Source organism: Prinia subflava, chromosome 24 (genome assembly GCF_021018805.1).
Source record: "Prinia subflava isolate CZ2003 ecotype Zambia chromosome 24, Cam_Psub_1.2, whole genome shotgun sequence".
Lineage (NCBI taxonomy): Eukaryota > Metazoa > Chordata > Aves > Passeriformes > Cisticolidae > Prinia > Prinia subflava.
In genome coordinates, this window is record NC_086270.1 from 4510726 (window position 1) to 4526557 (window position 15832).

Sequence of the window (15832 nt, forward strand, 5' to 3'; positions counted from 1 at the left end):
CCTGTTTTGCCCTTAGGAAGTTTTTCTCCCAATCCATATCTCAACTCATGAGCCCTTCAATATTTTTTCCCCTCTCCTCTGCCCAGCTGTAGCAGGAGAGGATAAATGAATGACTTTTGTGGGTGCCTGCTGTTTGGCCAGTGTCAAACCACTACACCCAGAAACATTTCTGTTTCAGTCAGCTTCAAGTTAGGAGTCTCTCCATAGCTGAAATAAATTCACTGGTTTGTATTCTCTCTGTCAACAATAGCAAGGAGACTTTTCTTTATTTATTAGTTTCAGTGTGATATAAGACAAAATATGAAATAGAGAATGGGGTGGTGCTGTAATAAAAATAACTCGCTGTATCTGTGCTGATCACAACACTGCTCACAGATCCTGAATGTGGGAGGAGAAAATCAAATCAAACTGTATTTCATACTGTAGGACAGAGCAGCACGCTTGCAAAACACAGGATGCTTGGTTAATCTGACTGTGATGCAAAATAAAAAAATAAACTGACCAGACAGGTTTCTCAAACAAGCAGTACTAAGGGAAGAGGTTTAACTGATGGAGCCCTGCATGGCATGAGGCACGGGAAAAGTAATTTCATTAATTGTTTCAGAGCAAAACAAACTGATTTTAAGATAATGAACACATAAGAGAAAGGAAATACTTATGAATAAGTGTGGAAAATGACAGGGAATGTTCTACTGCTGGTGCCTATGTACACGATACACCAAATCCATCAAACCCTACTTCCATACCTCAATGAGTTTGTCTCCTTTGACTACATCCAGGTGCAATCCAGGTGGTGGCTTCCCCGCCCTGGAAAATAAAGGAAGGAAAAATATAGTATCAAAACATTTAATAAAAATTTTATTAGTATTAGAGCTGTTCGAGCTACAGACCAAACCTACACAAATGTAAGCAAAAGTATTTTGGGGAAAATACGAAAATCCCATCATTTTCTTTTCCTCCCTGCAGATTCCTTCTGACAACACATAAACCAAGATTTTTTTATAGTAAGAGTGAAGCTAACAGGACATGAACATCTCAGGTCTTACCTCTCCAGGTGACAACCATGTGATTTACACTATAAACAGAGTGTTTCTTGAGAGTACATGGGATGAGGCAGGAAGAGACCAACAACCAGAGATGGGGATAGGCTGGGACTGTTTGCTGAAGAGCTCTGTTTTCTCATGTCACCCTCAAAACAGCACATCTCTACCCTTGGCTGCTCACAGGAACAGAAACTTCTCCCATCTTCCCCCTCTAGGGTGGTGATGGCAAAAACCTGAAAGGGGCTCTGCACACACCTGTAATATTATAAATTATAAAAGTGCTGCCCAGTGTTCCCCCACACTCCCCCATGATCACACTGCCCTGCCCATGCAGGTAACACAGAACACAGAGCAGGCCTGGAGGGACCCCTGTCCTGCCCCACCACGTCCCACACTGACAGCAGCAGCTCCCCCAGCCCTGCTGCTCCTCCTGAGGAGCAGATTCACCTCTCAGCAGCGTTATTCCCACCTGGCAAAGGCAGCACAGAGCCCCGAGGGACACAGCAGATCACAGCAAGGCCAGCACAGGGGTGAACTCACAGGGCACAGCAGAAACATCCTGGGCATTTACAGTGCTCAAAGCCAGGACACTGCTGTGGCACCAATGCCTTGCCCTGCACCACACAGGATCCTTCAGCTCTCGGCAGCAAAGGATCTTTTTCTGCTCAGATATCTCAGAATGTGCATCTCTAGTAATTCCTGACAGATAACATCTCTGCTGCTTGTCTCCAAGGCTGGACCAGCTTTCCAGGCAGCAGCAGTGACCTAGTTCCTGCCTCCACTGCTGCCCTGCTGAGGAACTCTGCAGAGATCATGTTCCCATTCTGCTCAGTGCATGAAGCCAGCCCAAGGAACAGTGACAATGGGCAGTGATGTTCTCAGGGTGGTTGGGGAAGAAAGAAAGGTTACTGGTGGCTGTTTGAAGGGGTTATATATAGATGTTCATGTTTCTGGGGTGTGCCTTACATTTATTGGTTTCTTCTGTTGCGAGGTCAGCTCCCATCAATAATTTCATGTAAGAACACAGTCTCCTGCTAGTTCTATTTCATTTCTTTCCCAAGCATTTTCCTTTCTTGTTTCCAATCCATTACCCCAGCCTGCCCAGATCTCCCTTGCCCTTTCTGAATTGACCATTTGGGACTGTCACAAGTTTTCTTGTTAGGCCCTTCTCAAACACTGTGGATATACCAACCTAACAAGTTAATATTGACTTTTACTGATGAACAAACAGCAGCAGCAAAAGCAGAGGATGCTAAACTCCAGCACAATCTGCTGAAGTGGTGACTTTACCACTGAAATGGGATAATGGTGAAGTGGGGGACAGACCAGCAAGCAGAAATGCTCCCAAAGGTGGGACACTGCCTGTGATGATAAGTCCCTCCAGCACAGCCAGGGAAGCTCCTCCTCTTGGGCATTGCTTGAGCAACCCACAGCCAGGCTGTACCTGAGCACTGCTGTCTCCTTGTGCTCCCTGCAGATCTCAGGGCTCAGTTTTCACTGAAACACAGGTTCCTTTCATTCCTGTCCACTTCTCAGTATTCCCTCTTTCTGCCTCTGAGCACTGGAAAGCTTGTTTTTCCCCCCTTCCTCTGAAACTGCCAAGTTCTAGTTACTCCACAACACAACTTTTGGTAATTTTCACATACCAGCCTTACTCTGATCAAACAACAGCTATTTCCCCATTTTTTTTTCTTTCCAAATAGGTAAACCGTTCAACAAATTCATTCTACAAGTGTACTTCTTACTCAGTCTGGCCTCTGCTTTTCCTTTCAGTGATCTCTTCCTGGATACTCAGTGGTCAGCCTGTCCTAACACATTTTAGGAACTTCCTCCCTGTACCTGTCAGGTCACAGGAGAGCCCCCAGGAGCTCCAGCACTGTTGAATCCTGTCTGATGGTCATATTTTGCTATTTTCCAGCTTTGCTTTTTCATTCCCCCCCTCTACTTTTAGTTTCACCCTTGCTCTTATTTTTACTCTACCTTTACCCTCAACTTTGCTCAGCAGAATTACAAGGCAGTGCCTTCAGCTTTGAATTGAAGTGCTTGAAAAATCTACCTATTCTCTGATTCTTTTGGACTGAGAATCCTTTGTAGGCAGTATTTCCTCATCTACCTATTCCTGCAAAACAGGGAACACAGGAAGGCTGTAAATGTTGATTATGATACCATGGAAACAAATTCACAGAAGTAATTTGTGACAGAAAACTCCTTCGGAGCATTTTAAACCAATGTCACAGTTCAGGCTGCACAAGTTAGATACTTGAAAAGCCTTTTAATGAAAAAAATAGAAAGATTTTTCAGTTTTATATTCAAAACTAATTGGCTCCAGAGTCACCAAAAATCAGAAGTAATGTCTGTTGGAAGTATCTGTCACCCTTCACATGCTCTGCCCCATCAGACCTCTCACCTCATGGATCAAAGAGTAAAACATTAAAGGAAATCTCTTGCAAAGATCTCCTAGAAGAGAGTTTGTTAGAAAGCTGGCCTTATGCTATTACAGGAGGGCAGTTTTTTCCCATCTTACATACAGTGTTAAAAAGTCCCTTTCCACTAACTAATGTGCTAAAATATCCACTGAAGTAATTTTCCTCCACTGTTCTGAAGGATGAAGAGTTACTTGAGGTCAGCAGACTGTCCTCTCTACAGGACACACAGAGCCCTCAGCACTGCCCCAAGGCTCTCCTATCAAACCTGGCTCCAGCACAAACGCTTGTGTTTGAAAATGAGAAACAAGAAATGTCTGCTGTACCTTCCAGATGGTGCATCACAGCCCCCAGGGCCTCCCCAGGGCAGCACCCTGCAAGTGGCCTGAAAATAACCCTGAAAATAACCCTGCAAATGCACGGACTGTGGGGGGCACTGGCTGAGTGTGACTGAGACACGGGGTGCTCTGAGTGCCTCCTGAACCGCCAAAGCTCCCAGGGGCATGTGGAACCTTCCAGAGAATTACCAGAGCTGACTGGCAAGGAGAACATGAGCATTAGCAGCATTACTGAAGGAATTCTTTGGATCAGAGAAAAGATGAGAGGATATTCCACATGAGAGCTTTTCTTCTCCAACACTGAGCCCAAGGAACTCAAAGTAGTGTCAGAAAGTAAAGAACTGATAAAAGGAGTGACAAACTGCAATCCCCAGGCAGCTTCAGCCAGGCACTCTAACACAACTCAAATACCTGTTTTCTAGACTTGCCTAAACCACCATCAGTCAGAAATGCAGATATCAACTCATGCTGCTAATTCAAGAGTGTATTTCAGCAGTGATCTCTAAACAAAATACAGCAAAGTCAGGCTGCCCTCAGAAACATTCATTATTCTTGCTAAACTTCCAGCTGTAAGCAGTTTAAAAAGCCTGTCGTTCAGACTGGATGATTACAGACCTTTCCTGAATTGAAAAATTGCACTGTGTTTTCTGGAGGATTTCTGATTAGAAATGTGCCTGCTTCGACTGAACAAAGCATTCCACTTGGAGTAAAGCACTTGCCCAACTCCACCTTGGCACTGTGCACCTTTTCTTGTTACAATGCACTTCCACACAGAACTAGGTTTTACTGGCTTGCTTTGGTTCCCTTGGTTACTTACTCAGGAATGAAATCTCCATGGAATACAGTGAAATTTGGAAATTGAATAAAAATTAATTCTTGAGAGCAAGGCCATAAATATTCTATTAGAGAGAACTTCAGGTTTTATGACATCAAAAAATTAATTCAAATGGCACTGAATTAAATAGGAAAATTAGTATTAGGCAGTGAGCAACAATGGAACAATTGTTTCATAAGATTATTCCTACATTTTCAGAGTGAGAACACATATCTTGGAAGTGCAATTTACTTGCAGAAATCAAAGGAAGACAGGACTGTAACGTTTATGTCTACCAGGAAGACATTCTTATTCTGACAGCTTGATTTCCATATAATTTTTCATTACATCCTTTAATTTCCATTCTAATTTTTCTTATTCTTTCCCTTCAGTTATAAAAAATAATCCCTTTTTTAAGTAAAGGTAAGCTTCAACAAGTACAAGTAAGAGACTACACATTTTTATTAACACCTTTTACAGCAGCACTGACACTTCTCTACTTCACACACACAGAATCCCAGAATGGTTTGTGTTGAAAGGGACCTTAAAGATCATTTTGTTTCATCCCCTGCCATGGCAGGAACACCTTCCACCATCCCAGGGTGCTCCAAGCCCTGTCCAGCCTTGGGCACTTCCAGGGATCCAGGGGCAGCCACAGCTTCTCTGGGCACCCTGTGCCAGGGCCTGGGAACAATTCCTTGCCAATATCCAATCCCTCCCTGCCCTCTGGCAGTGGGATGCCATTCCCTGTGTCCTGTCCCTCCCTCCCCTGTCCAAAGTCCCCCCTCAGGCCCTGGAGGGGGCTCTGAGCTCTCCCTGCAGCCCTCTCTTCTCCAAGTGACACCCCCAGTTCTCCAAGCCTGGCTCCAGAGCAGAGGGGCTTCAGCCCTTGGAGCATCTCCTTGGCCTCCTCTGGAGCTGCTCCTACAGCTCCACGTGCTGTGCTGGGAGCCCAGGGCTGGAGGCAGCTCTGCAGGCAGGGTCTGACCCCAGCAGGGTCCATGGAGGGGCAGAACCCCCTGCCCTGCCCTGCCCTGCCCACGCTGGGGGGTGAGCTCAGCACACAGGGGGTGGCTCTGGGTGCCACCACACACGGGTGGGGCAGGCTGAGCTTCTCATCAAGCAACACCACCAAGTCCTTCTCCTAAGGGCTGCTGTCCATCCGTGCTCCACCCAGCCTGTATGTGTGCTTGGGACTGCCCCAAATTGTTACCCAGCAGGTACATTAGCAGTGTTTCCATTGGCTTTGGAGCAGTTGTGTGTTACTGGTGACTGATGGCCACCCTGTGCTCAGACTATACACTTGTGTATCTGTTATTTTATTTCTGAAGAAAAACTTGTGTCATTTTACTTCTGAGTAATTCTTCTTCTGAGTAATATTTCTACTGTTCTTAGTCTCCATTTTCCACCATACACTTCTGCATTTTATCTTGTTTTTACTGTCATGTTATTCATATTATACCAAAAGGACTGGATAATTCTCTGGTCTATATGCTGATGACACTTTTGTCACTAACAAATATTGTGGTCACTTTTGTCAAGGTAATTAATAAAACCCCCCAACACTAATAGGGTCAGACCACAGACTCCACTCAACTGCTATCACCTCCTCAAAGTCAGTTCCTTATACATGCATAGCTCTTGTCTGAATCCTCTACTGCTTCCTAAAATGATCACTTCTGTGTGTCCTGTGTGAAAGAGTCTTGAAGAGAGATGTCCATCTGGCAGCCTTTGGCACCTCTGCTTTGCTGCCTTGAATAATTAATCCCTTCCCTCCATGGTGAGCAGCTGGACATGGTGATTTTGGGATTTCCCACAGCTGCATGCATGGATTTGCTGGCCTTAGAGAAGACATCAACTGCTTACAATGATCAGCAGTTAAACATTTACAAGGGATACCACTGAACAAAACCAGGTTCCAGCACAGGTTTTTATAAGTTTCATATATCTACAAGCAAAAAAATCTTTCTTGTGTACTAGAAACAAAAAATTGTGTTTCTTTGCTTTCTTCACCTGATGCTCCACAGGCCAGGCCATGTCTCTGTAACAAAGAGAAACCATTTCAGGAAAGAAGAGCAAGGCCATTGACACTTTGGAATGTGCCAAGTAAGAGGAGTGAGGTTTTACAAATCAGGATCTCTCGCACAGTGCAGATTCAATGCTGACACGCCAACAGGGTTACAATATCTATATCCAGCTGAAACTCAGCAGCCTGACTGAAGTCACTACAGGAAATTCTGAGTTGCTGCTATTAAGGACGTAGACAGGACAGCCATAATTCTATTATGTTAGTTTAAAATTAGGTCAATTATTTGGGTTTCTAAACATGGACTCAGAACCTAAATTTAGCCACTGCCTAAAAATCTCGGCCTCTGTGTCTAGTGTACACATCTCCACGTCCAACTTCAAGGACAGGGTGAAATTTGGAGAACTCTGGAGCTCATACTCTCCAGAAATCTGTGTAAAAGCATTGCCAGGAATAGCCAGTTCTTGGCCAAAGAAAATAAAGAGAAACAATTGCTGCTTTCAAATGAACTATTTCTAATGCATGTCCATTCCAGGACAACCCTGCCATCCCCACTACTGGTGTGTCAAAGAGAATAAAGAGAGAGTCACAATTCCAAATACAGGTTACACTAGGACAAAAGGACAGGCAGGCAGCATCCATTAAACACCTCATGGTCACTTCAAATCTACACACCAGATAATCTGCACCTCAGAGAAATCACTTTTACTACCTAAGGCCAGCTCAGAGGGTTTGCAGAAGTCCTGATCAAACTAAGATGTGTAATTGTTATCTAAAAACATTTTTTGATCTCACGGAATGGCTAAATTATAATCTAAAGGAAGTACTGGCACCCTTTATGACAACTGTACATGCACAGCCCAAATCTTGGCTAATGTGTACACAGAAGTCCCAGTACATGCATAAACACGTTCTGGCATCAGCAAGTACTACTCAGGAGGGAACCACTGTTCTTCATCTTAAATTCAGCTGCTGGGAACACAAGGAAAGAAAGAATAAATATTGTAGGGATTATGAAGAGGCAACCTATAACAGCACAGAAATGAAATCAAAGCCACAACTTAAATCGGATGAAAACTGGGAATTTCAGTGCAGGAGTCTTTTCTGGAAATGAGAGAGACTATCCAAGTTATGGAAGAACAGCTACAATGATAGAGGCAAACCTCAAAAGCATGGGCAACAACTTAAAGGCAAAGAAAAAAGCTCCTTTTGATGACATCTATGATGTATTTCTCATCTGATTGGTGCACACAAGCCCCAGCCAGCTTTCCTTTGAAGCAGGAAAATAAATAGATAGTAAAGACTGTGATTTTGATTTTACCAGAGGTTGAGGAGACTGAAGATAATTCACTACAGAAGAATCTGCTACTGTGAATTCTGAGACTGTGAAGATTCTGCAACTCCATGCCTTTGGTTGCCCAAATCTCTTGGAATGAAGCCTTACAATGCTGCCTGTACAGGAGACTTTTAGGTGCTTGTGTAAGACCAGCTTCCTGCAGGGTACCTTTACACCCTCTAAAGCAAAGCTTTGAATAACACCACTATTGGTCCAAGCCTGCTCCTGCAAAATATCTCCACTCTGGAGAATCCTCCCTGGGAAAGGCCCATCACTGATTCACATCGTACCTGTGCACTCTTTGGTTGCCTCTGAAAGGAACAAACACTTTAAAACCATCAGCTGCAATCTGCAGCTCGGCAGATGTCAGCAGAAGGCACCCAGAGCTTCAGCATGAAATCTACTCTACCTGCTTTGCAAAACAGTAAAATAACCAGAAACAAATAAATCCCCCTGGCAGGAGAGCTCCTTGCTCCCACAGGATGAGGCCATGGTTATCAGCAGTCAGCATCACCCCCATTTTGGGGTCACTGTTCAGCAGAACACAAACACTGGGACTGGAAGCTCTCCAGGCTGGCTTCCTGCGAGTTCACTTTTTTAGTTTTACTCCTATGAAACAGCTTTTGGGTTTGAATAGAAGCATTAAGGAAAAACACAAAGCTTTCACTGGTGCTAGCTGCCATGTCTGCACGTGCCAACTGGACAAGATCAAATTGTCTCAGGCTCTCCTTTAGTTCACAGGTTTAAACATATAAATCACCCAGCTTGGTCCCTAAAACCATTACAATGTGCAAACATACAACAGAGTCCGTGAGAAAATAAAAAGTTTCCTTACAATATGTAAGGCGACAGTCCAGACAGGAATTTGTTGTATCCAATCATTATTTTGGGATATTACTGTAAAAGGACATTCAGGTTGCGGTAAGCAAATTACAAAAAATCTTAAAAATGTGAGGACAGAACAGGACCTGGCACCCAGAAATGCCCCTTTTACCCCTGGATCTGGATCATCTCCAGATCCCACTTCACTTAACCCACAATAGATTGTGCTTCAGAACCAAACCAGAGGGAAACTCTCGGTGTCAGACCCTGCCCTGCTGCAGCTAAAGACACAAACCAGGTACCTGAAGAGGCTCTCACAGCTACAGGTGTTACAGATGGGATTTCTTTAGGAATTTTTCAGCGTGCAAGCCACTGAGACTGAGCACTTTACAAGCTGTACTCCCCCAGCTCCTCCATCTACAGCTTCCAAAGGTACAAGTCATTCTACTTTACCATGGAATATAATGCATATTATGAACACTTTTGTATAAAACACTAGGGAAAAAAAAGGATGATACTTCAAATTTTAAGTTGAATATCCAGAATAATTTTTGGCTTTATCTGGTCTATTGTGTCATCATCTTATGGAACACCATCCTGCCTCATGTAGATGTTTATTATTCTGCATGTTCAGCACAAATAAGACACGAAAATACATGCGAAATTCTCTTCCCTGAGGGGGTTAAATGGCTTTACCAACTAAAGCAGGCACTTAAAATCCAGGTCTAAATTAAAACGCATTTATGCACTGAGAGGTACAACAGAGCTGAGTGAGCACGGACAGGCAGGGCTGGAGCACAGAACTGCTGCAGTTCTCAGGTGCAGACTTGTGCTTGTGCGATTTAAAACACAGCGGTACCATCGCAATGCTCTGCCCAAAGAAGAGGGCAGAGCCAAGATCTCTTCAGTGATGCATCAAAAAAACCATGAGCAAGGGTACCCTGATCCAAAGCTCTCCTCTCAGGAGGGGAGGCAGGACATTTTCAGAGATCCCTTCCAAGGAGGGCTGCCCACGACTCTAAGGCAGCCGAAGGCATGGTCGCGATGCTTCTTCTCCAACACTTCACTCAGCCCCGACTTCTTAACTCAAGCTAATAAAAACCTCAGGCTAGTTTCAAGCTGACAAATTTCCCCTAGCGGATACATCCCCTGAGCAGGATATTTAATTTCTACCACATCACGGATTCTGTCTGAGCTCTTGGGAAAAGCCCCGGCACCTCAGGGAGGGCCCGGGGCCCCCGCAGCGCTGTCGATGGCGGTACACGCAGGGCCGCGCCCGGGCCCGGACCCCGTCGGCCCGGCCTGCACTCTGCGGCCCCGGGGAGCGCAGCCCCGCGTCCCTCATCCCCCTCGGCCGCCCCGGCGCTCACCAGCTCGGGCACTCGAACAGGGACCCGCCGCCCGCCGCGGCCGCGCTCGCCGCCATCTTGGCTCTGCCCCATTCAGCCGGCGCGGGGCACCATGGGATCGGCGAGCGGCGCGCGGCGATCCCGGCGTGCCCCGCGCGGCGCCGGCAGGCATTGGGTGGGGCTTAGTCATGCCCCGCCCCCTGAGGGCTGGCCCCGCCCCCGCCCGGCCCGGCGCGGGAACTGCCGGCAGCGCCGGGACCGGCCCCGGGACGGGGGGACAGCGCCGGGACCGGCCCCGGGACGGGGGACAGCGCCGGGACCGGCCCCGGGACGGGGGGACAGCGCCGGGACCCGCCCCGGGACGGGGGGACAGCGCCGGGACCGGCCCCGGGACGGGGGGACAGCCCCGGTACCGGCCCCAGGAGGAGGGGACAACCCCTGTACTGCCTCTGGAACGCGGGGACAGCGCTGGTACCAACCCTGGACGCAAGGACAGCCCCTATACCGCCTCCGGAATGCGGAGACAGCCCCCGGTACCGACCCTGAGATGCGGGGGCAGCGTCGGGACCGACCCCAGGACGCGGGGGCAGCCCCTGTACTGCCTCTGGAACGCGGGGACAGAGCCGATACCGACTCCAGGACGCAAGGACAGCCCCTGTACCGCCTCTGGAACGCGGGGACAGCCCCCGGTACCGACCCTGGGAGGAGAGGATGGCGCCTGTGTCCGAGCAGAGCCCAGGGCACACACGGTACGAGCACACACGGCTGCCCGGTGGGGGCGGAAAGCCGCCTCTCTCCCGTGTCCCCGGCCCCGCAGGGCTCGGAGCCCGCAGCCCCAGCGCCGCAGGCACAGCCACGCTCGCTCCTGCCCGGGCTCCCACGGCTCCCAGGCTCTCCAGAACGCTTCCAGAACTCCCGGAGGGGTAGGACGCACACCCGAGCGCCAGGCACACCGTGCAAAAGCCACGGGAGCTTCTTTTCAAGACGGGGGCTTTTCGAGCTCGGGAACTTTAGTCGGGACTGTTAAAAACAGTGTCTGCTCCAGTTCCACTGCCGCGATCAACGATGTGCAGAGAGGAGAGAGGAGTCAAGCAGCTACAGAAACCTGAGCTCAGCAACCCGGACCTGTGTCCTCAATTCCAGTTTCCAGAGGACTAAAACAGGCTAGAAGAAGGATGGAGCCTACAAATAACGCTGCCTTGTAGGTCTGGTGAGGAGCTGAGTGCTTTTGTTCTTATATGGCACTGTGACACCCAAAAGACTCTGCCTAGCAGCAGGCATGCACAAAATCAATAGCTTCCACCATTTCCAAGGGAAACTTTAATAAAGGAGTAGAACAACACAGAGTTCCCTTGCTTTCAAGGCAGATTTTATCATACAGGCTCACCAATGGCTCCCAGTTCTAGCAAAAGGCAAATAATCAGAGCTGACCCAATGCTGCTCTGAGGTATGAGGTTCATTTTTCTGGGATCAGCTACTGCACAGGACTCTGCACAGAAGTATTGTGTATGTTCTCATGAAATGAATTTTGTGTTTGCAGGTGGTTTAATTCTGAAAAATCAGGGACCACAGAACTAAAGCTGCAGGAAACACTGCTACGTGGATATAAAGTCCTCTACTCTGCTTAGAGGGGGAACTGCAAACACACCTGTGCCAATGTCTAAACTGCAAGAGAAATGAGCTCTGACAGAGGCTTTTAAAAGTGTTTATTGATGATTATTTGATGGAATGATGGCGCAATAGTGCAAACCACTGTGCAATTGGGAGAACGCTCCCTTCCCAGCTTTCACGTTTACTTTATTATAGACGAGACATGGAAGAAGGATTAAATACAAAATGGGTCAGTATGCTGCATTTACCACCCCCACTGGGCATTGGACAGATTACTGTTCCCTCAGTGCATCTCAGTTCAGAGCTACATTGAAGTGGGGAATGGCTGCTTGTTCTGCCCAACCCTATGAGCTGGAACCAGCCATCTTTTTCATTTGCACACACATCCTCAGTCTGAAAATCCTAGCACTTCACTCAGCCAGTTTCTGCACTTTGTTTCATAAAGAACTGAAAACACCAAATGTTCACAAGCCACACAGAATATTTACCCAAACACTACAAGTGAGCATCAAGAGCACTTCTTCAGAATCCAGATTTCTGCTAACCCTCTTCACTAATCTTGCTAGCTTGTAAACTTAGGTGCCCACTTCCTCATTTTTAAGTGCTTTTTCCCCCCTGGAAGCTTCTAAAAACAATGTGAGTGAGCAGCTAAACTTTTTCTAGTTAGTGCTTAAGTCAGCATTGGAAGAGATTTATTTGTCCACTAGCAAGCGACCAGCTAGTTTGTCTAAGAAGATTGCACTGTTAGATTCTAAGTCAAAGAACATTCTGTCCTCAAGTGATGCATTTAGTGAAAAAACAACCCCAACCACACCCCAAAAAAGTAAACAACACAGTTATGAGTCTCAAGGCTAAGCTGGCCAGCATGTAGAGGTTCAAATTATCATTCACACATACCCTCCTTGCCTCTCAAATCTGTGACGACATCCTTTCCTTCAGGAGAATCTAGAACCACAGCCACTTGGAGACAATAAAACCATGGGGCAGATACTGGAGACTTTAGAAACTGCTGGATTTACATCCTGTGATTTGGTGGTGGGCTGTCTTTGAATGTCACTCTCATTCCAGTCCAACAGAGTTACCTACACATAACGTTGAAGTTGTGCGACTTGTCAAAAACAAGACATGTCCAATTACTGATCACACTTCAGCATACAGCTGGGACAGGGGATAACACATTACAGAAAGCAAACCCACAAGATTTTAGTTACATAAAACAATATAATTTGTATATAAACTCATAAATACTGTCTCCATGGTTTACTAATTCCAAATACTAGTTACCTGCACATTAGTTGCTAATATCTATTAATAAAGTAGTTCCAACTTGTGCTCTCTCAGGGTGGTCAATTCATCTCCGAGACTAGTCAGCCTGTTTGCTCTGACAAAAAAATCTCAGCAGTGACACTGGGTTCCATGGGAAGATTTCATTTTGTCCTCCAGATGATGAGTACTATGATTATACAGGTCACAGCAAGGCCAAGAATCAGGATACAGATCTTCTTACGGGATTTCTTCTAATAAGAGAAGAAAAAAGCCACTGACAGCAGGAACATTTGAGGAAAAAGCAAGGCTACCATTCATGTTACTAACCTGGCTGAACAAGAGCACTTGATAGCCACAGTTATTTGAGAGAAGTAACCAGTGTAGTCTGAACACTTTTACATGTTCCTTTAAACTACATGATTCTACACATGAATGTTTTCAGTTTTAGGAGTGCAGTGGTCTAAGAGATGCAGTTAAGTCAAAATCTGGCAGGTTTTGCTTCTCTTAAGGAAAATACAAGCCTCAGAGAAGGCCAAACCTTTGTAGCTACAACACCACATTTTTGATTAAAGTGCTTTATATATTCCTTACAGGCAATTTTGAATGAATGCCAGCTTGCATGAGCTGGTTTTAGTAACTAGTCTGGTGTGTTGCAGTCCTCAGTGTCTTGCTCTGCCTGTTTCATTACTGCTCAGCCATACAATGACAATCAAGCAGGCTCACAGAATTTACCTGATAATAGGCAGCTCTCTGTAACTGCTCACTGGCTCTTTCCACATGGACTTCTGCACTTTCCACATTTGCCTCAATGCTATCTATGGAAAAAACAGGAGAACTCATTGCAAAATATTTCAGAGCTTCAGTTTTTTAAAAATTATAGCTAAAAATACAGTACTTTTAATGCAAAACATTGAAAAATTTAATCTATGTAGGCAAAAGAAGAAAAAACTTATTACTATCCAAATGCACTTACCAATCATATCTCCTTGGTCATGAATCATCATGGCTAAATCCTTAAATATCTGATTGACATCCAAAATGTCTGCCTGAAGACAACAATTTTAACAAGTTACAACCAACACTGGGTACAATATTTTCTAATCCTCACTCTTAGTACTTCTTCTGACCATCACTCAAAGGATAAGAACAGACACCAGCATTCACTGACTGAGGTGACTTGATGTTATATGGAGCCTAAAATACTCCAGCTACTGAATATTTGTTTAATCACACCAGCAATTAGCACATTATGAACACTGCAACATGAGTTGCTCCTGCCATATCTCCTTCAACAGGAGCAGGGAGATTATCTTGGCATCAATCCTCTCTGTGAGGAACTCTATTACTCCACCATCAGCTCTCCTCAGCCCATCCCATTAATTAATAATTAATAAATCATTTGATTTATCTCCCAGTACTGTTAACTGATCGACTGGTCACCTCTAATTGCCTGATTGCAGTTTCTCTTTCTTTAATGAGTTCAAGGTCTTGTTCAGTTATTGCCACATCTTCTTCCTGAGACTGCATCTGATTCCAATCTTCACCACTGGAAAGAGAGGGAAAGTCAGTCTCTCTCTGACTACAGGCACTTCCATGCTGCATTTTATGGCAAAATGAGTTCAAGTTGAAGAGTTTCCTACAGAGCAACCCCCAGATTCTTGGCCCTGTCATTGTGTACAAGGACAGGATCGATTTGTGACAAGTCACAAATTGGAACAATTGAAGAAAGGGACAGATCAGGCAGCATGAAGACACTGAAAAGCAGTTACATGCATAGCACACTCTGTTCTAGAATGTAAAAGTTATCTACAGCAATATAGAAGAAACCTGCCTATTTCAGTTCTGCTTTTTCTAAAAAATACTTGTACCTTCCTTGCTTCTTACCATCCTTCTAAATGGGAGAAATCAGGGTGAAAGCTCTGATAGAGAGCAGCCTGCAAGCACATTAACAGAACAGAACACCTGAAAAGCATCTGGATTCAAAGATTCTTAAGTGCTTAAGTATTTCAATTCATTAGTCTAGTAGGAACTTCACATTAAATTACACACCAAAAGAGATATTATAACTCAAGTAAGTCTGCATCCCAGTCTACCTCTCTCCTGATGAGCTGGTTCTTCACAACTGCTGCAGAAATTACATCAATTAGAGTGCAGCCAGCATCTATAACACAAGGCCACCTCTATGTTCAGCTTAGAATGTTCTTCAAGGCAACATCTCCATCTTTTCAATAGAGAAGTCTGCCAGAAAACATTGTACCAGCCCAGTGTACAACACTAAATAGTAAATTTTAAAGTCTTAAAAGTGGCTCAAAAATGAAAATAAACTACATGAACAGGTCAGACACAGCCGACCATTAAAGTAATTCAGCTCTGAGATGACCACAGGGTTTGCAGATCTCACAAGCAGAAGTTTCTGACACATAGCACACAAGAACAGCTTTGAATGTGGAATAGCTGCTGTGTGCCATCATCTCTTATCTCTGGGTCCCACTGCTTCAGTGTGAAAGGCCTTTAACCCATCCCAGCACCTGCAGGACCTGGGGTTTCACCCTGGCTCAGAGGGAAAGCACAGGGCTGACAAGGGACACACACCAAGCAGCTGAGCAGGAGAAGGGCAGCTTGCAGAGGGAGGATGAGAGGTAAGCGAGGTCTCTTGATTCACAAAGCCAAAGGATTTATACAGACACGGCCAACAGATTTCAGCCCAGTTGACACATTAATCACAGATACTTCTGGAGAGGCTCAGGCTCTCTTGACCACACTGCAGAGCTGATATAACATTTTACAAAGCCATCTACCACACA

At 45.7% G+C, this 15832-nt stretch overlaps 1 protein-coding gene across 3 annotated transcripts in view; it reads right to left on the reverse strand.

The window, feature by feature from the left end:
- The window catches only part of PPP1R8 (protein phosphatase 1 regulatory subunit 8), a 35651-nt gene that overhangs the window by 10734 nt on the left and 9085 nt on the right, over window positions 1-15832 (reverse strand). Inside the window, exons 6-9 of one of the 3 annotated variants that reach the window (XM_063419011.1) lie at window positions 14469-14574; window positions 14002-14074; window positions 13761-13839; window positions 747-807 (exon numbers count right to left, since the gene is read on the reverse strand). In XM_063419011.1, coding sequence (XP_063275081.1) covers window positions 747-807; window positions 13761-13839; window positions 14002-14074; window positions 14469-14574 — 319 coding nt within the window. Of the gene's footprint in view, window positions 1-746; window positions 808-10172; window positions 10306-11842; window positions 13280-13760; window positions 13844-14001; window positions 14075-14468; window positions 14575-15832 lie in introns of those variants that run through there. The other 2 variants (XM_063419010.1, XM_063419009.1) reach the window with 2 other exon arrangements.